The 26,828-nt window shown below is 38.4% G+C and overlaps 1 protein-coding gene across 19 annotated transcripts in view; it reads right to left on the bottom strand.

Moving 5' to 3' along the window:
• The window catches only part of SYNE1 (spectrin repeat containing nuclear envelope protein 1), a 411,505-nt gene that overhangs the window by 66,013 nt on the left and 318,664 nt on the right, over positions 1-26,828 (bottom strand). For all 19 annotated transcript variants that reach the window (XM_032258772.1, XM_032258777.1, XM_032258767.1 and 16 more), the window contains 6 exons: positions 24,724-24,871; positions 22,530-22,624; positions 19,027-19,261; positions 16,612-16,806; positions 12,071-12,196; positions 316-471 (listed from right to left, as the gene is read on the bottom strand). In XM_032258772.1, coding sequence (XP_032114663.1) covers positions 316-471; positions 12,071-12,196; positions 16,612-16,806; positions 19,027-19,261; positions 22,530-22,624; positions 24,724-24,871 — 955 coding nt within the window. The remainder of the gene's footprint in view (positions 1-315; positions 472-12,070; positions 12,197-16,611; positions 16,807-19,026; positions 19,262-22,529; positions 22,625-24,723; positions 24,872-26,828) is intronic.

Here is a 26,828-nt window from a genome sequence, read left to right as displayed (position 1 = left end):
GTGGAAGTGGGAGGAAAAGAATCTAGTTTAGCTTGTTCTCAAATGTGGTAAAATATAAATTTAAAATATTAATTTAAATATAAATTTAAACTATAAAATTTAAATATAAATTTAAACTATAAAATTTAAATATAAATTTAAACTATAAAATTTAAATATTAATCTGAAATGTTCTGGTAGTAAGCACAATGTTCTTCCTTTGTCCATACTAAGAATTACGGGATGGGTCCAAATGTGGGTCAAGCCATCTGACACTCAAATTCATCTCCCAGTTTTTCATCATCAAGATAATTTCATTTTAAGAACTTGTCTTACCTGGTGGCATAGCTCTTCCCACTGCCTTTGCAGAAGCTCTATGCGTTCATTAAGAATGGAGATATCATCAGCACTGATATAGGCAGAGAGGGTGTCCTTCAGTAGGGTCAACTGGGTCAAGTCATCTGTCCAGCTCCCAACTGCATTTTCTAATTCCTAAATAAAAAAACAAACTTGAATACCCGTGGACATCTACTGCCAATGATTTCTGAAGTGTTTTTGAATCCCTTCTTGATAGAATTTCCTCTGTGTATCCCTCAATTTAATTATCTAACTTGGGATCTAGAGGTATATCATGGTGATGTTACAGATTTGATTCCAGACTGCTGCAATAAAGTATATATCACAATAAAGTGAGTCACATAAATTTTTTGGTTTCCCAGTGTATATAAAAGTTATGTTTACACTATACTATTGTATATAAAATGTGCAATAGCATATGTAGAAAAAAAAATGTATATATCTTAATTTAAAAATACTTTATTGTTAAAAAATGCTAATAATCATCTGAGCCCTCAGCAAGTCATCATCTTCTTTCTGGTGGAGGGTTTTGGCTCAATGTGACTGATCCAGTGGTGGCTGATGAAGGGTGGAGTGGCTGTGGCAATTAAGACAATGAAGTTTAAGCAGCATCAATTGACTCTTCCTTTTACAAAAGTTTTCTTTGTAGCATGTGATGCTGTTTGAGAGCATTGTACTCACAGAAATTTTTTTCAAAAATTGAGTCATCCTCTCAAACCCTACTGCTACTTTATCAACTAAGTTTACGTAATATTGAAAATTCTTTGTTGTCACTTCAACAGGATTGACAGAATTTTCACCAGGAGTAGATTCCATTTTGAGAAGCTACTTTCTTGTTGATGGCCATACCAGCGTGCCCGATCTTGTAAGAAACCATTTTTATTGATCCATAAGAAGCAACTCCTTATCCGTTCAAGTTTTTTCATGAGACTGCAGAAATTAAATCACACCTTCAAGCTCCATTTCCAATTTCTATTTCTTTCGCTGCTTCCACCACATCTGGAGTCACTTCCTCCAGCACTGAGGTCTTGAACTCCATCAAAGTCATCCATGACAGCTGGAATCAACTTCTTCCAAACTCCTGTTAACCTTGACATTTTGACCTTCTCCCATGAATCAGAAATGCTGCTTTTTAAAAAACAATTTTATTTTTCATTTTTGTGGGTACTTAGTAGGTGTATATATTTACGGGATATATGAGACATTTTGATAGATGTCTAAAGTAATACAGTATTCATCACCTCAAGCATTTATCCTTTGTGTTACAAACAATCCAATTATACTCTTAGTTATTTAAAAATGTATGATGAAACTATTATTGACTATATTCACCTTGCTGTTCTATCAAACACTAGATTTTATTCTTGCTATTTTTTGTACCCATTAACCATCCTCATTACCCCTGCAGCCTCCACAAACCCTCCCAAGCTCTGGTAACCATCTTTCTACTCTCTGTATGTTGCTATTCACTCGGGGTGGTGGCAAAATATTACAGAAAATATTTAGGGAAAGTTATAGATTAGTCTCAAACCTTCTGGAAGGCTGAAAGATTTTATTGGGGCAGACCAAAGGCAGCCGGCCGGCCGCTTAAGTTAGGGAGAGATAGAGATGATAAAATGTCTTACCCCACACCCATTTGTCTCCAGCCTGTTTGCTCATGTTAATTTTGTGCTGGGTGGTCTCTTGGGGAAGGTCAAAGGGAATTACCTGTTAATCGCATTTACTCTGGGCCCCGGAACCTAAAGCTTTTATCATTCCTATAACCACTCTTTTAACCATGTTAATTATCCACAAGTGTGTTAACTTAGAACCTCTGTTGTAAAATCTTGATGGAATAGAAGTGTGAATGGACAGAGGGTCTGAGTCGATTGGTTGCATTTTGCCCTCTGAAAGTAGTCAACGGCTATCCCTAGCCCACTTGAAACACGGTAATGGTGTGAGAGTACATTCATTCATCCATCATTGAGTCAGGGTCTGCAGGTCAAACTTCTGCAGGTGGTGAGTAATGTCTTAGGTGGTGACCCTGACATGATTGAGGCCACCTCTACATCCATGAGTTCAGCTGTTTTAATTTTTAACTCCCACACATAAGTGAAAACATGTTGAATGACAACAGAGAAAGTGGACATCCTTGTATTCCAGACCTTAGAGGAAAGGCTTTCAGTTTTCTGTTATTTAGTATGATGCTAGTTGTGGGTCTGTCACACATGGCTTTTATTATGTTGAGCTATGTTCCTTCTATACTCAGATTTTGAGGGTTTTTAATCACGAAAGGTTTAATTTTATCAAATGCTCTTCAGCATCAATTGAAATGATCACATAACTTTTGTCTTTCATTCTGTTAATATGACATACATATTGATTGTTTTGATAATGTTCAACCAACACTGCATCTCTGGGATAAATCCCTGGTCATGATGAATGATCTTTTTTAATGCATGGTTAAATTCAGTTTGCTAGTATTTTAATAAAGATTTTTTACATTAATGTTCATCAGCGATATTGATCTACAGTTTTCTTTCCTTTTTTTTTTTTTTTTTTTTTGATGTGTCTTTTTCTGGTTTTATCAGGGTAACACTAGCCTTGTAGAATGAGTTTGGAAGTATTCCCTCCTCCTCTATTTTTCAGAATAGATTGAGTAGGATTGGTATTAGTTCTTCTTTAAATGTTTGGTAAGATTCAGCAGTGAAGCCATCAGGTTCAGGGCTTCTTTGCTGGAAGACTTATTATGGCTTTAATCTTGTTATTTGCTACTGGTCTGCTTTTGGATTTCTTCATGGTTCAATCTTGGAAGGTTGTATGTGTCTAGGAAATCATCCATTTCTTCTAGGTTTTTCATTTATTGGCACATAGTTGCTCATAATAGCCTCTAATCATCCTTTGAATTTCTGTGGTATTGCTTGTAATGTCTCCTTTTTCATTTAGAGCTTCTCTCTGTTTTTCTTAGTCTGTCTAATAGTTTGTCAACTTAGTTTATCTTTCCAAAAAATAAACTTTTCGTTTTTGTTGATTTTTTGGTATTATTTTCTTCATTTCCATTTCATTTATTTCTGCTTTGAGCTCCATTATTTCTTCTACTAACATTGAGTTTGGTCTGCTCTTGCTTTTCTAGTTTTTTAAGATGCATTGTTAGGTTATTTATATGAAGATTTTCTTTTTGTATCTATAAACTTCCATCTTAGTACTGCTTTCACTGTATCCCATAGGTTTTGGTATGTTGTGCTTCCATTATCATTTGTTTCAAGAAATTTTTCAATTTCCTTTTTAATCTCTTCATTGACTCACTAGTCATTCAGGAGCATATTGTTTAATTTCTATGTGTTTGCATAGTTTCCAAAATTCCTTTTGCTATTGATTTCTAGTTTTATTCCATTATGATCAGAGAAGATACTTGATATAATTTCACTTTTTTTGAATGTTATAAGACTTGTTTTGTGGCCTAACATATGGTCTATCCTTCAGAATGATCCACGTGGTGGAGAGAAGAAGGTGAATTTTGTAGCTGTTGGATAAATGTTTGGGAAAATATCTATTAGATCCATTTGGTCTGTAGTAAAGATTAAGTCCAGTGATTTTTATTGATTTTCTGTCTGGATGATCTGTCCAATGCTAAAAGTGGCATGTTGAAGACTGCAGTTATTACTGTATTTGGGTTTATGTCTCTCTTTAGCTTCAATAATATTTGCTTTATATATCTGAATACATGAGCATATATAGTGACAGAAAGGTAAAGAAAATAATTAAATGTATATTATTATTATTTGAGACAGAGTCTCACTCTGTCACCCACGCTGGAGTGCAGTGGTGCTATCTGGGCTCACTGTAATGTCTGCCTCCCAGGTTCAAGAGATTCTCCCACCTCAGCCTCCTGAGTAGCTGGGACTGTAGGAGCACACAACCATGCCTGGATAATTTATTTGTATTTTTAGTAGAGACAGGGTTTTGCCATGTTGAAGAGGCTGATCTCAAATATATAAATGTATATTATATGTTTATCTGGGTGGTCCAGTGTTAGGTGCATACATATTTACAAATGTTATAACCTCTGTTATATCCTCTGGCTGACTTAACCCCTTTTTCATGATATAATGACCTTCTTTGTCTCTTTTAACAGTTTTTGTCTTGAAATCAATTTTGTCTGTTGTAGGTATAGCTATTCCTGCTCTTTTTGCTTTCCATTTGCATAGAATATCTTTTTCCATGACTTTATTTTTAGTCTACGTGTGATCAATTCTGCTATTAAGAGATACTGATACATTCTTCAGTATGGCAACTGCATTTTTCAACTTCAAAATGTCAGCTTGGTTCTTTTTAATTATTACAATTTTTGTTAAATTTATCAGATATGATTCTGAATTCATTCTCTGTGTTATCTTAAATTTCCTTCCATTTCCTCACAACAGTTTTTTTTTTTTTTTTTTTTTGAGACAGAGTCTCACTCTGTCACCCAGGCTGGAGTGCAATGTTGCAATATTGGCTCACTGCAACCTCTGCCTTCTGGGTTCAAGCAATTCTCATGCTTCAGTCTCCTGAGCAGCATGGATTACATGCATGTTGCCACCATACCCAGCTGATTTTTGTATTTTTAGTAGAGACGGGGTTTCTCCATGTTGGCCAGGCTGCTCTCAAACTCCTGACCTTAGGTGATTCACCCACCTCAGCCTCCCAAAGTGCTAGAATTACAAATGTGAGCCACCGCGCCCAGCCCAAAACAGCTATTTTGAATTATCTGTCTGAAAGTTCGCGTATATCTCTCTCCAGGATTGGTCCCTGGTGTCTTATTTAGTGGTGTCTGTTGGGTCAGGTCATGTTTTCCTGGATGGTCTTGATGCATGCAGATGTTTGCTGGGGCCTTGGTATTGAAGAATTAGGTATTTACTATAGTTGTACTCAGGGCTTGTTTGTATCTACCCTTCTTGGGAAAGTTTTCCAAGTATTCAAAGGGACTTGGGTGTTGTGATCTAAGTTTTTAGTCACTGCAGTCAAATATGCATTAAGGTACCCCAAGCTCAGCAACACTGTGGTTCTTGCAAACTGATAGAGGAACCACCTTGGTGATCTTGGGTAAGAATTGGAAGAATTAGCTGGATTACCAGGCAGTGATTCTTGTTCTCTTCCCTTTTTTTCTCCCAAACAACCAGAGTCTCTTTCTCTGTGCTGAGCTGCCTGGTGCTGTGGGGAGGAGAGTCACAAGCACCCCTGTGGCTCCCCCACTACTACTGGGACTGTACTGAGCACTGAATTAAACCTGAAGCCAGCACAGCACTGGATCTCTCCCAAGGCCCACTGTAACCACTACTTGGCAACTGCCCATGTTTGCTCAAGGTCCTTGGACTCTACAATCAGCAGGTGACAAAGCCATATAAGGCAGTGACTTTCCTCTGGCCCCAGGTGGTACAGAGATGCCAGGGCTTGGAGTTGGAAACCTTAGAAATCTACCTGGAACTCTGTTCTACTGCAGATATGCTGGTACCAAAACCACAAGAAAAGGTCCTTTCCACTCTTCCCTTCTCTATCCCCAGGCTGAGAATCTCTCCCCATGCCCACCACCACAACAGGCCCATGGGGAATACTGCCAGGGCATCACCGATGTTTCCATTAGGCCCAAGGGCTCTTCAACTCAGCTTGTGGTAAACGCTGCCAGGCCTGGAACTTACCCTTCAGGGCAGTGGGCTCCCCTCTAACCCAGGGTAGATCCAGAAATGCCATCTAAGAGCCAAGGCCTGGAACTGAGTATCCCTAGACCCTCTTTGGTGCCTTTCCCTGTTGTTGCTATGCTGGTACCTAAGTTACAGACAAAGTCCCCTTTATTCTTACCTCTCTTTCTTGTAAGCAGAAGACTCTCCTCATAGTCACCACAACTATGAATGTCTAGGTCACACCTGAAGCCAGCATGTCTCTGAGTCTTACCCAAGGCCCACAGTGTGTACTCCCTGGTTACCCTGCCGATTATTCAGGGCCCATCGGCTCGTAGGTAAGCAGATGATGGGTCCTGCCAGGACTAGGTCCTTTCCTTCCATGCAGCAGCTTCTGGCCAAGGGTGTGTCTAGAAATGCCTGGGAACTAGGGCATGGAACGAAGGCTTCATGGCTCTGCTCAGTGCCCTATCTTACTGTAATTGAGTTGGTATCCAAATTGCAAAACAAAGTCCTCTTTCCTCTTTCCTCTTTTCTCAAGCAGAAGGAAGGGGTGACTTTTGGAGCTGCAAGCTGTGTTGTCTGGGGTTAAGGGAGGACTGGCACAGCAACTCCTTTAGCTGTCTTGGCTGGTGTGTCACTGGGTCATGTGCCCAAAAGTCCACTGGCTCCAAGCTCAGTACAGCACTAGGACCTGACTAGAAGTATAGTACTTGTGGCCTAGACAGCCTATCAAATTGATGTAGAACCCCAGAGCACTTCAGCCCATGGTGGCAAGTGCTTGCCAAAACTCAGATTCTGTCTGCTAGGACGCGTCTAAATGCTCCCTCTGTGGGCAGCAGCTGAGTTCTGCCTGGTGTTGGCAGCACTGAGCTCCAATGCAATTCAGAGCAACTGCTGGGGTCTCCCTCCTTGATATGCAAAGATTCTCTCTCTGTGCCATGTGGCTGCCACTGAGGATAGGGAAGAAGAAGTGGTGTGGGCAGTTCAAGGCTGTCTTTCCTACCCTCTTCACTGTCTCTTTCACAGTATAATGTTAAAATCAGGTATTGTGATTGCTCACCTGGTTTTTTTTATTCCTATGAAGGTGCTTTCTTATGTAGATGGTTGTTCCACTTGGTGTTCCTGCAGGGAGATCCATCAGTGGAGAATTGTATTTGGCCATCTTGCTCTGCTTCCGCAGGTCAAATATAAATGTTCTTATTGCCATCTGGAATGGTGAATCCTTTTCATGGGCTTTTCCAGTTACTTTGCCGAGAGTCCACTATCTATGGCAGCTACAGCCTCACAAAGTGTATTTCTTAAATAATAAGACTTGGAAGTTGAAATTATTCCTTGATCCATGGGCTACAGGATAGATATTGTGCTAGCAAGCATGAAAACAACATTAATCTTGTACATCTCTATCTCCATCAGATATCCGGGGTGACTATGTGCATTATCAAGAGGCGGTTGTACTTTGAAAGCAAGCCTTTTTTTTTGAGCAGTGGGTCTCAAAAGTGAGCTTAAAATATCAGTAAAAACTGCACTGTAAACAGATATGGTGCCATCTAGGTTTTGTTGTTCTGTTTATAGAACACAGGCTGAGTAGTTTTAGCATAATTCTTCAAGGCCTTAGGATTTTCAGAATGGTAAATGAACACTGACTTTAAGTCACCAGTTCCATTGGCCCCTAACAAGAGAGTTAGCCTTTTCTCTGAAGCTTTCAAGACAGGCATTGACTTCTTTTAAGCTATAGAAGTTCTCGATGGCATCTTCTTCCAACATGGGGCTGTTTCATCTACATGTAAAATCTGTTGTTTTGTATAGTCACCTCCATCAATTATCTTAGCTAGATCTTCTGCATCATCTACTGCAGCTTCTACATCAGCACCTGCTGCTTCACCTTGCACTTTTAAGTTATGGAGATGGTTTCTTTCCTCAAAACTCATGAACCAACCTCTGCCTGCTTCCACCTTTTCTTCTGTAGTTACTTCCAACCTCTTAGCCTTCACAGAGAGTTACGAACTTGTTCCGGATTAGGCTTTGGCTTAAGGGAATGTTGTGGCTGGTTTGATCTTTTATTCAGAACACTCAGATTTTCTGTGTATCAGCAATAAGGATGTTTTGCTTTCTTCTCATTCATGCACTTACTAGAGTATCACTTTTAATTTCCTTTTAGAACTTTTCCTTTGCATTCACAACCTGGCTGTTTGGCACAAGAGGCCTAGTTTTTGGCCTTTTCCAGCTTTTGCCATGTCTTCCTCGCTAAGCTTAATCATTTCTAGCTTTGGATTTAAAGTGAGAGACATGAGATTCTTTTCACTGGAACACTTAGAGGCCACTGTATACTTACTGATTGGCCTAATTTCAATATTGTTGTGTTTCAGCAAATAAGGAGGCCAGGAAAGGAGAGAGATTGGGAACACTGCTGGTGAAGCAGTCGGAACACATGCTACATTTATCAGTTAAGTTTGCTGACGTCTATGGGCACAGTGTGTGGTGCCACCAATTAAAAAGATCACACTGATTGCAGACAACTGTAACAAATATAACAGTAAAGAAGAGATTTGGAATATTGTGAGAATTACCAAAATTAATGCAGACATATAAAGTGAGCACATGCTGTTGGAAAAATGGTGCTAGTGGACTTGTTCTATGCAATGTTGCCACAACCTTCAATTTGTAGGAAAAAAAAATGGCTGGACAAGGCTCACGTCTGTAATCCCAGCACTTTGGGAGGCCAAGGTGGGTGGATCAGGAGGTCAGGAGTTCAAGACCAGCCTGGCCAAGACGGTGAAATCCTGCCTCTACTAAAAATGCAAAAAGTAGCCAGCCAGGCATGGTGGAGGATGCCTGTAATCCCAGATACTCGGGAGGCTGAGGCAGAGAACTGCTTGAACCTGGGAAGCAGAGGCTGTAGTGAGCCAAGAGCATACCACTGCACTCCAGCCTGGGTGACAGAGTAAGACTCTGTCCAAACAAAAAAAACCCCAAAAAAACCCCCAAAAAACCCACATAGTGTCTGTGAAACACACTGAAGCAAAGTGTAATAAAATGAGGTTTGCCCATACTTCATTTACTTTCACATAATTTGATAAATTGCTAAGTTCTTCTGACAAAGTATGATTGCTTGCAGAATCTTTCTGCCATCTACTTATCATTTTATTGATTAAACAAATTTTTTTTCCTAAATTGAAATTTAATCACTGCATTGATCTTCTTAACTTCATAAACCTCTAACTCATCCTTTCTTTTTGTCCTGAATTGCTGTTCACACGGACAAAGTATTTTTAAAAACAGACACATATATTTAACTTTCATTTTCAAACACTATAGAGTTGCTACATTCTGTGATCTATACTTGTAATGCAATAGCTGAGAAGATCTATTGCTGTTACTACCAAATTTAAAATAATACACTGAACACATTTTCTGCAGGATCAGACATTTTTTTAAGTTACTAAAAACAGATTATGTACCCTTTTAGAGGAATGATTTAAGGAAAAAAATTTCATATAGTAACATTTGAATGAGTTGACATTAGTTTTTACAATACTTTGACCAATTACCAGTTTTGCAATTTGTACGACCAGCTGTTGTTTTTAGATTCCAGCTAGTTTTGTGTATAAATAGAGTATTTTATGTGCCTTTTCCCTTCCCTTTATGTGTCTTTACACGGTAGAAAGGTTTCCAAAGGCAATGGCAATTAGCGGTGCTATCTGAGGCTAACTTCCCAAGCAATTTAGGCAAACAAGATTTTAGCCTGAATTTTCCAGGTAATTGCCTTGTTTTGCTGCTAAGGGCAGTTTGGGGAAGAGTAGCAGGACTAGACTAAAATACATTTTTTAAATCTGTACACTCAATAGCAGCGTGTGTTTGTAACTGTCATGTATTTTGGGAGATGAACAATGATGCCCCATGGCAACAATATTTGGCTGAAAGATCAAACCACCTAGGTGAATTAAATATGCAGCATTTCTGCTAATACTCCTAAAAATATTCAATTGTTATACCACTGTAAAGATTTTCCACTTTTCATACCAATATCTACCCCCACCCCCCAACTACAGCATCATATTTTTATACAGATTTTTTTTTTAAGCATAATAACACCAGCACCAAAACCCCACTGTTTCAGATACACAGTATACCAACCCATTAAACGAGTCAGTGCAGCAAAAAGCAAGCCTGTAGATTCAGGCAACCCAGATATTTACTAACTTTGAAAAGTTATTAAACTTCCAGAAGCCTCAGTTTTCTCATCTGAAAAGAGGCAATACTATATGTTTTCATGAGCTTGTGCTCATGCCAACTGAGAAAACACCAATACAGTCACAACCCCTAATAAATATGCTCATTCCTGCTTTGCAGAAGTTTTCTTTAATAATATTTATTTATTTATTTATTAGAGACAGGGTTTCACTCTGTCAGTCAGGCTGGATGTAATGGTGTGATCACAGCTCACTGCAGCCTCAAATTCCTAAGTGATCCTCCTGCCTCAGCCTCCCCAGTAGCTAGGACTACAGGCAAGCAGCACCACTCTGGTAAATTTTTAGATTTCTTCCGATATGGGGTCTTGCTATATTGCTGAGGCTGATCTATCTGCTTGCCTTGGTGCCCCAAAGTGCTGGGATTACAGGCATGATCCACCAGACCCGGCTTCTTTAATTATTTTTAATAAATTTATAACCACAGGTTTAAAATGCACTTTTAAATTTTTGTAAACATTGCACACTTCTGAATGTAATGCCTCAAGATAGTACTTACTCACTTTACATATATGATGTAAAATATACTACCTTTTAATTTTCCTAAATCTGCCTTTTTTAAGTTTCAAATAATATCCTTAGATTTTATAATCAAAGAAAAAATTCTTGTAGCCACACTTTTCATGATTTCTAGGCCTCTTTAACAATTAACATCTCTTAAATGCTTGGGACTTCTTTGCCAAAGTGAGGCAGAAAACTGCCAATTAAAACCCAGGTCATTTAAGTATATGCAAAGTTTTAACATAATTACCCTAGAACAATAATTTGCAAATGATGGGGAACTCAAAGACATATTTAATTGGAAAGAAAAACATTTTTTAAAGGTACTTTTGATATGATCGGCCTATTGCTCAGCAGAGAACTGCTGTTTGGGCACTTCACTTGGCTACAAAGATGTAGGAAAGGCAGGAATCTTAGAGCCACTGAATTGTGTTGGTCTTTGAGAGCTCATACTGCAGGGAGCAGTCCGTATTAGCTACTGACTTGCTTCCGAGTACCATTTGAGGTGTGGATCATAATCTTTGTTTATTTTTGAGATGAAGAAGTCTCGCTCTTGTCCCCCAGGCTGGAGTGCAATGGCATGATCTTGGCTCACTGCAACCTCTGCCTCCTGGGTTCAAGCAATTCTCCTGCCTCAGCCTCCTGAGTAGCTGGGATTACAGGCGCCTGCTAACATGCCCGGTTAATTTTTGTATTTTTAGTAGTGACAGGGTTTCACCATGTTGGCCAGGCTGGTCTCAAACTCCTAACCTTAGGTGATCCACCAGCCCCCGCCTCCCAAAGTGCTGGGATTACAGGTGTGAGCCATGGAGCCTGGCTTGAACATAATCTTTAAGCAGTTAGAGCCCTGAGTAATTTAAAAATTTTATGTCTCTATGCAGTCACTGAGATAAGCTATTTTTCCCCCTTTCCTTGTATAATGGTCTAGAAGGCAGGGTGTGTTCCTCTGAGGGTCACTGTCTGCAGATTTTCCAGGCTGTTGATCCTTTTTTTTCCTTCTTATAGACTGGATTCTTCTGGTAGAATGACTCCCCAGTGTGAATGCTTTAAAAAGATGACTTTGTTGCTTTTGACTCAGCTTTTAAATATCTTTTAATGCGTTTTAAATTTTCATTTGCTTCCTCAAAGTAATCCATAAATTAGTCTATAATTTTATCAACTGCAATAAATCAGCAATACAAGGTTTACCAGAGTTGCCTGTAAGGACAGGCAACTTATGTCATTTACTAAGATCTTGTACCTGCATGTAGATAACCTAGGGGTGTGACTGGATTATGGCCCCAAAGACATTCTTCCAGTAGAGGCACACAGATAGGTGACGGTGAACATCTCAGTTCAGTGATTTACCTTGCAGCGCATTTGTTCTGCATGGAGCTCTTCATGGTGATCCGGTAGAGACTGGGAAAGCTTCTTTTTGAAAGTTCGTAGTTTCTCCAGCGAATCTGCTATTCCTTTCTCACATTTTTCCCAGTCCTATCATAGGAATAAGAACAAATAACATAGACATTTTTTTTTTTGATGTAGGAAATTGGAGGAAAAAAGAAAAAAAAAAAAAAAAAAAAAAAAAAAAAAAAACCCTCTTCTTCATTCCCAGAGAAAATGAAAGTTACACTGATGGCAGAGTGTAGTGGCTCATGCCTATAATCCCAGCACTTTGGGAGGCCGAGGCAGGTGGATCACCCAGGTAAGGAGTTTGTAAACAGCACGGCCAACACGGTGATACATTGTCTCTACTAAAAACGCACAAATTAGCCAGGCATCGTGGCAGGTGCCTGTAATCCCAGCTACTCGGGAGGCTGAGGCAGGAGAATTCCTTGAACCTGGGAGGCAGAGGTTGCAGTGAGCCGAGATCATGTCACTGCACTCCAACCTGGGTGAGAGAGCAAGACTCCATCTCAAAAAACAAAAAAAAAGAAAGTTACACTGATGAACAATATGAAGGTACACCCACAGCCATTGCCAGGGGAGGCAGCATGCCGTTGCCATCAGAACAGCTGAGTTCAAAACTGACTCTGTTACTTATCTGTGTGGCTTTAAGCACATAATGCTCTCTTTCCATTTTCTCCTTGAAAATAGAAATAATACAAACTCTCTACATTTATTGGAGGCCAAAGGAAGCAATGGGTATCAAGGCATCAAGCACAATGACCAAAATATTATGGGTACCCAAAAATGTTATCTAAATCCAAATCTATCTGCAGAGGTAGGACTATAATCTCAGTACCTTGTCTCTTTCTTAACCCCATCCATAATTGCACCCAATGTCTACTCTCTTCTAAATGTACTACAAGGGATTAAAAAAAAAAGGATATGGAATCTCTTACAGGAAGAGCAACACGCACTACAAAAGCATGGCATTTTTGACTGGCTTGTTAATTCTGAAACGTATGTAGCAAAGGATTAAATGTGTAATACATTAAAAACCCATATAAATGAAGATGTAGAACAAGAGAGATAATACATAATTTAAGAAATCTATATCTACTATGCCAAGCAGTGGTAAGTGCTCTGGAGCAGAATATGGCAGGGCAGGTGGTAGAGGTTGGCAGTAGAGAATCAGGTAGATCTCTATGTACTGACAAAAGAAAACACCTATTGTGTGGTTATGTTTTGAAAGATTACACAGCAAACTGGTTTAACAATTAGGTGTGGTGGTACATGCCTGTAATCTCAGCTACTTGAGAGCTGACACACAAGAATTGCTTGAACCCAGGAGGTGGAGGCAGCAGTGAGCCAAGACTGCACCACAGCACTCCAGCCTGGGTGACAGAGTAAGACTCTGTCTTAATACACACACAAAAAAAGAAGATAGGAGAATTTGGATGGTAGGATAAGGGAAATTTCACTTTTTACTCTTCATATTTCAATTATTACCTAATTTTAAAAAATCAGACATATGTTTTTTTTATAAAAGAGTAGAATTTTTTTAAATGACAGAAACCACAGTGGAGCTTGATTTTTTTAATAGCACTTTATCTACACATTATCTCAAATCCGGTGTCTTAGTGCCAGCGAAAATTAAATTCAACTAACCAAGTCTCTGTTTTGTTCAACACTGTCCATTTGTCATCCTGTCCAATCCAGGCCTTCCTGCTACCCACGCATCTCCCCAGTGGCCACTCCCTACACCATGAACGACAGAATTCCAAAGCCAGACAACTAGAATCATGGTTAGAATCCTTTTTAGTAGTCACTATGGAGTCAAATCACATTCCATCTTCCTTCATAAAATCTCTCTCATTATCAACAGTCTTTTCTTACCTGGATTCTTTCTACTTCTGACATCTTAGTTTTAGCATAACAGCCCGTTGGTGTTATTAGCATAACATCCTGTTGGCGTTATTAGCACAACTAATTTCTGGAAGCAGTGTTGAGTAAAGTGTCTCCTTATTCAATATGTCTTTATCAAAAAATGAACTGAGAGCTTGACACGAGTCTCATTTCTCTTTAAAATTCCTTCATGGAACTTCTTAGAGTGCATAACCACATTCCCTCTTCCCAGTTACCAGAAAAAAAAAATCATTAAAAAAATATTTGTCCATCAGGGACAGATTTGTTTAAATCCTCCTTTATTTTAAAATATCTTTGTGTCCCCAGACTACAGTTAGCTCATCAATGCTAACCATAGTGAGGGTAGACAAAAAGATTCTCTTTCTGCTTAAACAACATTCTCAATAAAACTATCAAACACCCTGAAATCTATCAGCATGCAATTGATCAAAGTTTACTGATCTAAAAGAGATAAGTTCATGACAGGCACCGTGGCTCACACCTGTAATCCCAGCACTTTGGGAGGCTGATGTGGGCAGATCACTTGAGGCCAGGAGTTCAAGACCAGCCTGGCCAACATGGCAAAAACTCACCTCTACTAAAAATCAAAAATTAGCTAGGTGTGGTGGTGCATGCCTGTAATCCCAGCTGCTTGAGAGGCTGATGCACAAGAATCACTTGAACCCAGGAGGTGGAGGCGGCAGTGAGCCAAGATTGCACCACAATACTCCAGCCTGGGTAAAAGAGTAAGACTCTGTCTCAAAAAACAAACAAACAAAAATCAGCTTCTTATTTTTCAGAACAAAATTAAGAGACGATAGTGAAGAAGGTGAACATAGAGGGCATGGAATTATAATGCCTATTTTTGGCATACTTACTAAGAGTATTAAAAGCTAAATATAGATAAGCATTAAAGCTGTGGTAAAAAATACACTAAAATGAGGCTATAGAAACATCGAAATTTAGATTCATAAATTCCTTCTTAGGGAAACAGGATGTAGTGTGAAGAGTCAAAATAAAATAAACTTTAACAAGAAGAGAAGAGGAATTCCTCCTTCCAAGGATGACTTAGATTCTGAATCTATAACCAAGTCCTTTTATGACATGAATTATAAGGAAATAAGTTACTGTCATGGGCCTGCAAATATCTTCTAAAGTGGATGCTTTATACACCAACAAACAGACAGATAAGAAAAGCAAATGGAGTGGCTTACACATCATGCCTTATTAAGTCTTGGAAACATCTCCAAAAATCACAACACAAATTTAAAAAGAAATTATTAACATGCTCTCTACAGGATGAGTTACAATGTTTTAAATCCCTTCCTAAAAGCAAAAGGAAGAAAAAGAACCCATCATATTACATTACCGATGAATTGTGCTATGTGTAAATAATAGTTCTTTATAGCTGTTCAGTGGCATTTTTGATGGATTGCTTCCTTCACAGAAGCCAACATATTATTAAATAAAATTCCAAAGAATAAATCCAATGGGGATGCACACTTTAAGCATTAAAAAAAGCAAAATCTGTTATACTAACTTTAGAGTCATTATCTTTGATCCAAACATGTGACAGGCTAAATTTATTAGATACCATCATTCAAGTGTTGGTGATTATCAACATATATAGGACCATAGCATTTAGCTGCCTTTACTTTTAAAGATCATTGTACCACTAGCCATAGTAATTACTATCATTCATTTAGTGCTCACTATGAGCCAGGTAAGGTACCACATGATTCACTATCATTATTTCATTAAATTCTCACAATGGCCACATGGACAAGGTGAAATTATATACCCACTCTACAGATGAGGAAACCTGAGGCTTAGATAGGCTAAGTTAACATGTCACTTGGTTTACTATGATTTTAACTTGCGATTATCTTATTTTAGAGCCCCTGTCCTTTTTAAACTGCTCATTTAATTATGCAATATACATGCAATTGGACAGTGAGAGAAAAAAGTATATTGTGGGAGGTCCAGATAAATCTACGTTTTCCAAAACTTACTGTGTGATCCAGCAGGGGGCGCGTTAAGAGGTAGAGAGGCTTCCTCAAAGCAGTCAAGGCTGAATGAACTTCACCAGGTTAAGAAGGGCCTGGTGCGGTGAAATGAGTATCTGCATCCAACTAAGGGCTTAATCCACCTCCTGGAGACTTTAGCTTGTGGCAACTTGCTTAGGTCAGCTAAGATAAATCAAGAGTATCTTTCCGGGTTGGTTTTTCCCTTCCATAAAAGAAGAGATATCAATCTTGAAAACCACTTTAGAGTCTCAGATCAGGGAGTGGAACCTGCCCTTTGAATTTCTGTATGGATTTATAAAGTCATCACATGGCTAAGCCTTTGCACTGGCCATTAATCAGAATTCACAGCTTAGACAGTCTTATTAGGCTTTACTTTGTTGGGAGATTTTTCTGAAAAATGAAATGCTGAAAATTGGGAAACTTTTCCAGTTTGCTCAAGATAAGACAAAGTCTTAAATAAAACACAGAGGGTAAAATACTGCAGGGTATTATTTGATGATCTTTGTATTATTTGATTTGCAGAATAACAATGGGAGGAAGTAGTACAATAATTAAAAGTAGTTTTGGTTCTTTTTTTCTAACTGAACTTACTTTCAACAAGAAGGCTAGTTTTTTCTTCTGTTCCTCCAGCCGCATGCTGGCTGATTTCCATTTCTCTTGGATCTCAGTGAGTTCGGCCTGCAAAGCAGCCTCAGCTCCACTGTCCGCCGAGAGAAGGAGTTGCTTGCCAGCCTCCACAGTCAGGATGTAGCTGCCTTGCTGCCGCAGGAAAACCTTTTCTTTGAACTGAAAAAAACCATAGCTTTTTATTTTCTGATTCTTTCCTTCATTGTTTCCTTCCTATAAGAATTTTTAAATGGCATTAACTTTAAGCATACATAGATAGCATGCCCTCCTTCATCCGGCTACCATTTATTGTGGTGGTGCTTTGTGCATGGAGGCACTGGTGAATAAATGAGTGAGAATACAAGGGAGACAGGCTTAGTTTCTGTCCCCAAGGTAAATACAATTGATGCAATAAGACAACCCCTCTCTAAGATGGATGAGCAGGAATACAGAGGAAGACCTGACCCAGTAGGGGGCTCATCAAGAGGCAGGGAGGATTCCTCAAAGCAGTCAAGGCTGAATGAACTTCACCAGGTTCTAAGAAGGACCTGGTGCGGTGAAATGAGTATGTTCAAAAGTGGAAGAGAGGACACCTTCTCACAGAGAAATGAGGATGGGCACATTCACTTCGTGAGAAAAATAAGATAAATTCAGAAAACTGAATATAGTTTTCAGTGGCTAGAGTGTGGAATGCATGGGAGACAGTGGTAGGAGTGAGGCCAGGCAACATCTTGCAGAAATTTGGTTTTTCTTTCTTCTTCTTCTTCTTTTTTTTTTTTTTTTGACAGAGCAAATTTCACTCTGTGGCCCAGGCTGGAATGCTGTGGTGCGATCTTGGCTCACTGCAACCTCTGCCTCCCAGGTTCAAGCAATTCTCCTGCCTCAGCCTTGAGAGTAGCTGGGGACTACAGGCAAGGACCACCACGCTTGGTTAATTCTTGTATTTTTAGTAGAGATGGGGTTTCACCATGTTAGCCACACTGGTCTTGAACTCCTGACCTTGTGATCCACCTGCCTCAGCTTCCCAAAGTGCTGGGATTACAGGTGTGATGAAATTTGTTTTTTATACTAAAAGCGACTGGGGTTAACAAAGAATGTTGATGTTTGGATTAAAGTTTTAATAAAAGCACTCAGCAATCAAGTAAAAGTAGAATGGAAGAAGGGTATGTGTTGGATATACTAAGACAGATTAGGAAACTATTGTCTATCTGGGCTAGAAATCATGAGCACCTAACTAAGGCAGTGGCAGCAGGCGTGTAGATTTGGAGAGATTAGATAAGAGGGTGATAGACAAGGAGAAGTATAGCTCTTAAATGATTCTAGGGTTCCTATGCTACTGACACTTCCTGGATGTGTGATGGAAAAAGGAGAATAGTTGGTCCTGAGATCACAGGTTCTGCTGGGACCCACAGGGTACAAGGCATCTGTGATGCAAACAGACATAAATCCAAAATGTGGTTGGATACATGAGTCAAAAGTTCAGCAGGCTGGCCGGGCACAGTGGCTCACACTTGTAATCCCAGCACTTTGGGAGGCTGAAGAGGGTGGATCACAAAGTCAGGAGTTCGAGACCAGCTTGACCAACAAAAATACAAAAATTAGCTGGGTGTGGTGGTGCATGCCTATAATCCCATCTACTTGGGAGGCTGAGGCAGGAGAATCGCTTGAACCCGGGAGGCAGAGGTTGTGGTAAACCGAGATCGCACTACTGCACTCCAATAGAGTGATAGAGTGAGTGACAGAGTGAGACTCCATCTCAAAAAAAAAAAGTTCAGCGGGTAAATAGGACCACAGATACCAATATGCCCCTTCTCTGCTGGTAGGGGGCAGTTGAAGTCATGTCTGTGAATGAGGGCTCCCAGAGAAATTTGAAGGAGAAAGGAACTAAAGAACAATGACTTTAAAGGAAGAGGAGCCCACTGGATACTCCGGGAAGGACTGACTAGAATGACAGGAGGTAACTGTCTAAGGTGCTAGCAGCCCGAAGGTAAGGGGCAACCTGGAAATGAACAAAGAACTCAAACAGGACAGGGCTTCCTGCCTTCTTTGGAGTACTTAAGCTTCATGTTTAAATTGCTCAAGAATAAAATGTATGCAAGCAACATGAAGTTTTCCTTTCTTTGCCCTTAGCTTTTCATCCCTGCTAGGATTTAGTGAGCTGTGGGAGGCCATAGTGTGTGAAGTGTAAGGAGCCTTTGTGAGAGGCTGGGGCTTACTATCATTTCAGCATTCGATACGGGCATCGTAATTGAATCATTTTGTATGTTTCTGTTGACATTTGAGAACAATGTTTGTCCCAGTTGCAATGTCACTCTAGAGTCCTTTTGCAAAACCGAGGCTAAGGTAAAAGTGAGCGGTGGAAATATCTAAGAGGCATGAGAACGCTGTTTTGCATCTTACCTGCACTTCATCAAAGAGGGTCCTTGCTTGTTGCAGTGGTATAGGAACACTTCCGAGACCACTCATGGGGAGGTAGGACACTTCAACCAACCATTTACGAAGCTTTTCTGCCATCTCCCTGTAGCGTTGCCACTGGCGAATCTGGCTGTCAATGATCCCCCGCCTCTGCTGGGCCCTGCGAATCACTCCTTGCCACTGATTACTGAGGAGTGTCAATTTCAGGTTGAATTCATCTCTAGTGAAGAATTATGTGGTAAAAAACACTTTCATCTTGGATGCAGTTACATAATCAGCCAGTGTATACATTGTCGACAACTCTAATCTAGGGTGGCGGTTTTCAAATATTATGCTGTGATCTACTATTGGGTTACTGGGTTTATTGCAATTAATGTTTAAAATTAAACTACCTGTGTTTGCAAATGGTGAATGTTTTCATGTCTCAGCATAGGTTGAAGACAAATCTACAGTGAGGTCATCGTCCTTCCCTCTCTCCCTGACAGCATGACAGGGGAGGAGTGGACACCTGCAGATGCAATGGGAAGAGCTGCAAATCTTGAGCAACCCCACAGCAACGTGTGCAGCCCATGATGGTGATGGTGTCTTGCGGGCCACACAGCAGGAAAACGTGTGGAACAAGGCTTATGTAGAACCTTTGTTGCCAGTTAGAATCATAAGTCACTTGAATAAAATTATGTAATTTAGAAAGATTTTTAAAAACTGTACTCCATAAACTCTCTCTGTATTCCCTCACAATAAACAGCCCCAACCTTTAGCAAATCATTTCACACTTTCATCTAAATTATTTCTTCTACATTGTAGGCTGACTTCACTTCATTCTTAGAAAGATGAAAACAAATTATCATAGTCTGTATAAATGTCATTAATATATTTAGAAATAATAAATTTTACTTAAGATTTCTCAAGTTCAGGCTAAAGAATCTCAGATCTTCTAATATGTTCCTATCTGTTTTCTAGCTTTAAAAATATATAGGTAGTTCTTTATTAAGTTTTATTTAATGTTTAACTTGTGGCTCTAGAACTGGCTAGTAAGGGTTTGTCCCGCATCAAACAGAATGAGTTTTTATGTAGATTACAGTGTTATTCACACATAAAGTGCAAGTAATGTTGCACTTTAATACTAAATACTAAATGCCTGCATTTATCTATTATAATAGTATTGCTTTTCTTCCTCAGATATGCTATCTTCTTCTCTAGAGGGTAGCATCAACTTTGAATTAGACTTACTATTCTGGACTTGGGTCTTCTTGAAACTTCCTATTATCCAGAAACACTATAAATTTTGATTTTGTAACGAAATATGCTGCTACTCCTAAAAACGTATTTAATGACTCAACTTAAACAAAACATGAACAATACACAGTCAACATTAACAAAATGAGTATTAAAAATAAAATATACTATATAAAGGCCCTGCAAAAAATTTCGTATGTCCTCCCATTTTAAAAAACAAATCCATATGGGCCAGGTGTGGTGGCTCACATCTGTAATCCCAGCACCCTGGGAGGTTGAGGTGATGGATCACCTGAGGTCAGGAGTTCAGGACCACTCATAGGGAGGTAGTACACTTCCTTTTGTACTTTTAATAGAGAGGGTGAAATTCTGTCTCTATTAAAAATACAAAAATTGCCGGGCATGGTGGTGCATGCCTATAATCCCAGCTACCCAGGAGGCAGAGGTTGCAGTGAGCCAAGATAGGGCCACTTCATTTCAGCCTGGGTGAAAGTTTAAGACTCCATCTCAAAAAAAAAAAAAAGGTCCGTATGATAGCTACTTAGATTTTGATGATGACTTCTGTTTTTGAAAGGAAATTCTGATGTGTCTAATCAATTGCAGTAGCATTCAAATGTTCAAATGTGGTGAATTAGGCTCATGATGCCACCCTAAAAGTTACAAGCATCTGTCATTTCAGAAAATGTACAACTCCAGGACTTGGGAATACCGTACAGTGTTGCTTTCCCTAGCAGGTAACTACCCAAGACCTCTTAGGGTTCCCCACCGTCTCTTGGTACAACCAAGCTGTCCCAAACTACCTGCCAGCATGAAGAATTACTTAAAACATGACATCGTTCCCTGTGCTAAACTTGACGCTCTAAAAAATATAACTCATAAATTAACTTTCAGAACACAATACACTTGTAATCTGGGGTCTTCTTATTGTCAGTAGGTTCTAATCTGATATTTTTTCCCTTCAACTTTCAAAATTCTTTATCCTCAAGTCTAACCTCCCATTTTTATTGCTTTGGTATATTTTCCCTAAATGTTTTATTTAAAATTTAATCGATGCTGGCTTGCATGTATTTAATTTTTATTTTACTTAATGACTTAAATATTTATAATATTGTTATAGAGCTGGCTAAGAAATGATAAAGCAAAAGATAAAAGTTAATTGTATTTGAATTTGTTTTATTTTCAAGGCCTTAAATTCTCAGGAAAGCTCACATTTAAGTTTGGCTTACTTAGAATAGAATAAATATGATATCACATTTTGTTGTTCCAAGCTTAACCATGAAAATCTTTCATGTACTTCCAAAGAAATATCCGCTTAAAACTGAAATTGCTTCTACAACATTAAAGACAAAACTCTCAATAAAAGTAATTTATTTTCTATTTTTTGAAAAAACATCAAGTTAACTGTAGTCACAACTACTGGTTCCTAAATATGAGAAAAGTGTACATATGTAACAAAACACATGAGACTAATACTCCAAATATCACCATGGAAAGTAGAGGAGATAAAGTAAATATTGTTTCTAGGAAATGTAAATATCATATGAAACTGTCAATTCACATGCCATAAATCTGGGGAGAAGCCAAATTTTTACCTCTGCATTTTTAATAAAGGAATAATTTGCTATTGAATGAAGAGGAAGAAAGATTTCAGGTGGCATATAAACTGACTTAAGGTAGCAAACCATTTTCAAACACAGAGGAATTCTCATAGCATGAGAAAGCTCGCTGGCATGATCCAGTACTGACTGAAAACCAGACACAGGCTCCAGGCCTGATTCTGTTGCTGCTTAGTTCTGTGACCTTGGTCAAATCAGTTCATATTTGTGGATTTCAGGTTTTTCATCTATAAGTAAGAGAGATGGGCTAGTGATCGCTATGCTTCTTTTACAAAAAATAATTCTGTAATTGCATGAGAATATTAGATGCATCTGTTTACAAACCATTGATAGGTCACTGATATGGTTCATGCTGATCTATTCATTAATTCCATTCCCTACAGATGACTAGTGAAGGTTGGCTAGGTGATTTCCAATTACTCTATGCCCTTCATATAATATAATAGCAGTTCTCTAAAAAGATTCAATACTCAGTTATTTCAGAGATTGAGACAAGCCTCTCCTCCAATTACTGAGGCTCCACTGCAGTTCAATTGCCTCAGGAAGATTGGATATATGCCCTCTAATCTGCTCATTAAAAAGAAAATGACTAATTTACTGGAACCTTTCTTTATAATAATTTATCAAAGAGCCTACCTGTCATCAACTTGACCTTGTTCTAGAAGACGCTGCCCATCAATAATGATTGAGTGTAAAATCTGCTGACGACTGAACATCTCGGCTTGAAACAACTATAATTTAAAAAAAAGGAGAACATACTTTAGAGTTCCTAATTTTAGTGACCGGTTCTCTGATAACTTTCCAAATAGTCTAGTTTTAGCGAGACCATGAAAGTGGCCTCCAGCTGAATCAGAAAATGTGTGAAATCCTACAGTTTAGGAATAATTTATTTTTAAATCATCAATTAAGATGTACTCAAAGATAAAGTTCAGTGTTTGGTTTACTAAAACTAGATGACTAAAAGTAGAATTATATTTCTCTTCTTTCTTTCAAAAACCCCTAATAAAGTAAGTTAATACACAATTTGTTTTCTGGTTTATTTTGTGTCTAAAATATGGTCCATATTCAAGACAGAGGATAGCTTAGGACCTTTAAAGAAGTCAAAGAAAAAACAATAGCCCAGTTTTTTGTTTTTTTTTCTGGTCTTTTCAAACTCATTGTTTCTAAAATTTAATTAGGTTAATAAAGTTGTTTCACTATTTTCAAAACTCAACAGAAGGTCCTTTGAATTATTTGTTTTTTAAACAGCTTTATTGAGCAACATTTCACATACCACACAATTCATTCATTTAAAATGTTCAATTTAGGAATGTTTATTATATTTACAGACTTTACAACCATTACCATGGTCAATTTTAGAATTTTCATCACCCCAAAAAGAAACTCTATCCTCATTTAACAATCATTTCCCCATTTCCTCCCAATCCCCCAGCCTTCAGCAACCACTAATCTATTTTATGTCTCTATGGATTACTTATTCTGGACATTTCATATAAATGGAAGTTTGCAATCTGTGGTCTTCTGTGACTGGTTTCTTCCCCTTAGCATAATGTTTCCAAGGTTCATACATATTGCAGCATATAACAGTACCTTACTCCTTTTTATTGTGACTAGTATTCTATTACATGGACATCACATTTTATTTACCCATTTATCAGTTGATGGACATTTCAGTTGTTTCCATGTTTTGACTATTATGACTAATGCTCCTATAAACAATGTACCTATACAAGATTTTGTGTGGACACGTATTTTCATTTATCTCAAGATAAAATTGATTGTGGTAATGGTTGTAAAGTGTGTAAATACTATAAAAATTAATTTGCTCACTCTTAGTTCTTATATTGCTATTTATTGGTGTAACTAAGTTGGTATGTGTGTTTATGAATTATATGCACATGGAGAGATAGGTCTCACTTAAAAGAAAAGCTTAATTCAAAATTTTTAAAATATAGAATTTAAAGACATCTAAGGTATTTTTAAATCCAGTTTTATTGAGTTGACCAATGATGAAATAATAGAAAAAAAAAAAACTACAATGAGATTGCATCTCACACCCACAAGGATGACTAAAAGAAAAAATAGCAAATGTTGGTGAGGGTGTAAAGAAATTGGAACCCTAAGACATTGCTTATGGGAATGTAAAATGGTGAAGCTGCTTTGGAAAACAGTTAACATAGAGTTACCATATAGAGTTACATTGAGTTAAATGAAGTAATTGCATAATAAAGTAATTCCACTCCTAGCTAAGGGCTAAGAGTGGGCAAATTAATGAATTTTCTTTTTGTATATAGTTCTTTCCACTCTCTGTTTCTTGAGAAATAATTAGAATGCAATTTAATCAAGAGGTATACCTGGAAACATATGATAGCTTGAATTCCTGGTATAAAATTTACATATGCTTTTTGAAGAACACAAAAATTTTAAAGACTTTTGATCAAAGCATAGTCTCTTAAGCAATTGACCTTCACAATTGCTCTAACCCAATTTGAAGTTGTCTCTAACCCAATTTGAAAACTGCCTATCTATATGCTTTCCACTAACTTTGCCTGCTTCAAGTAAGGAGACTTTAATCACAATTTTGGCGTTATACATTACGAGGAACTGAAGGTTGACATGTGCTTATAACCAGCCACGGAGCAGCCAAGAGGACCACATTGTCATAATTGAGTTATCAAAACCTCAAGCTTAAGAAATAAGGCAAAATGATGCATGCATTTGGATACTCAGTGCAAAGGGCCTGATTTTAATTCTTTCACATAGCATTTTGTAGCATCTTCCAAAAGCCTAAAAATTTCTTATTACCCCCAAATCTACTGACATAACTTACCTCATGTGCTCTCTGCTGTTCCAAAAGATGCTGATAATTTCCTGAAATCTCTACTGCTAACTTTTGTTCTGTTTGAAGTAGGAATTCCATCCATGTTTCACATTTTTCCAAGAAAGTCTGATGTTGTAGCAAAAATGACTGTAACTTGCTAAAAGAACAAAGGTCAAGGAACAGTGGTTATTTTGCGGCTTATTCTCATATTTCTAGTATATAAAACTAGATTAAATAATCTCTGTGCTCAATTCTAACTGGGCCACCAAAAAGCTTTCATGTTAGGCAGTAAAATTCTTTTAAAAAAGACAAAAGAGGCCAGGTGCAGTGGTTCATGCCTGTAATCCCAGCACTTTGAGAGGCCAAGGTTGGCAGATCACCTGAGGTCAGGAGTTTGAGACCAGCCTGGTCAAATGGTGAAACCCCATCTCTACTAAAAATACAAAAATTAGCCAGGTGTGATGGTGTGTGCCTGTAATCCCAGCTAGTTAGGGGAGCTGAGACACGAGAATCGCCTGAACCCGGGAGACAGAGGTTGCAGTGAGGTGAGACTGCACCTTTGTACTTCAGCCTGAGTGACAAGAGTGAAACTCCATCTTAAAAAAAAAAAAGAAAGAAAATTGAAAAAATGTGAAAGTTCAAAATGTACCTTTTTAAAAATGATAAAAGTTATTTGTATCCTTTAATATATTCTTAGATGTTCTTACTTAAAAGAGTTTTCTGATTAAAGCACTATTTATTACATTAAACATGAGAAATTACAATTTGAATTTACCACTTTTAGTTCAAATTTTGTCAGTGCTATGGGAAAGATCAGAATTTATATATATACACAAATCATGCACTTATATTCTATTGATACACTGGTGCTACGGCTTGAATGCGTCCCTTCCAGAATTCAGATGTTGAAACGTAATGGTGAGTGTTGGTAGCATTGTGAGGTGGAGGCTTTACAAGGTGATTAGGCCAGGAGGACCCTGCCTTTGTGACTGGGATTAAGGGTCTTATAAAAGAGGATTCACGATCCTTGAGGAATCACCACACTGTCTTTCACAATGGCTGAACTAATTTACACTCCCACCAACAGTGTAAAAGTGTTCCTATCTCTCCACATCCTCTCCAGCATCTGTTGCCTCCAGATTTTTTAATGATTGCCATTCTAACTGGCATGAGATGGTATTTCAATGTGGTTTTGATTTGCATTTCTCTAATGACCAGTGATGATGAGCATTTTTCACATGTTTGTTGGCTGTATACATTTCTTCTTTTGAGAAGTGTCTGTTCATATCCTTTGCCCACTTTTTGATGGGGTTGTTTTCTTCTTGTAAATTTGTTTAAGTTCTTTGTAGATTCTGGTTGTTAGTCCTTTGTCAGATGGGTAGATTGCGAACATTTTTTCACATTCTGTTGGTTGCCGGTTCACTCTAATGATTGGTTATTTTGCTGTGCAGAAACTCTTAAGTTTAATTAGATACAGAAATACCAATTGCCCCAGCAATCCCATTACTAGGTATATACCCAAAGGATTATAAATTGTTCTATTATAAAGACACATGCACACAAATGTTCATTTCGGCACTGTTTATAATAGCAAAGACTTGGAACCAACCCAAATGCCCATCAATGATGGACCGGATAAAGAAAATGCGGCACATATACACCATGGAATACTATGTAGTCATAAAAAAGGATGAGTTCATGTCCTTTGCAGGGACATGGATGAAGCTGGAAACCATCATTCTAGCAAACTGACACAAGAACAGAAAACCAAACACAGCTTATCCTCATAAGTAGGTGTTGAACAATCAGAACACATGGACACAAAAAGGGGAACATCACACACTGTGGCCTGTTGTGGGGTGGGGGAGCTAGGGGAGGGATAACAAGAGGTGGGGGGGAATGGGGAGGGATAACATTAGGAGAAATATCTAATGTGAGTGACAGGGGGATGGATGCAGCAAACCACCATGGCATGTGTATACCTATTCAACAATCCTACAAGATCTGCACATGTACCCCAGAACTTAAAGTATAACAAAACAAAACAAAAAAAGGATTCACACAGCATTCAGTACTGTTGCCCTTCTACCTTCCACTGTGTGTACCCCTCCACT

This window comes from Sapajus apella, unplaced genomic scaffold (genome assembly GCF_009761245.1).
Source record: "Sapajus apella isolate SASKATOON/1434 unplaced genomic scaffold, GSC_monkey_1.0 scaffold105, whole genome shotgun sequence".
In the NCBI taxonomy this organism is placed as follows: Eukaryota; Metazoa; Chordata; class Mammalia; order Primates; family Cebidae; genus Sapajus; species Sapajus apella.
The sequence above is the reverse complement of the archived record's forward strand: the minus strand, read 5'-3'. Positions and strand labels throughout refer to the sequence as shown.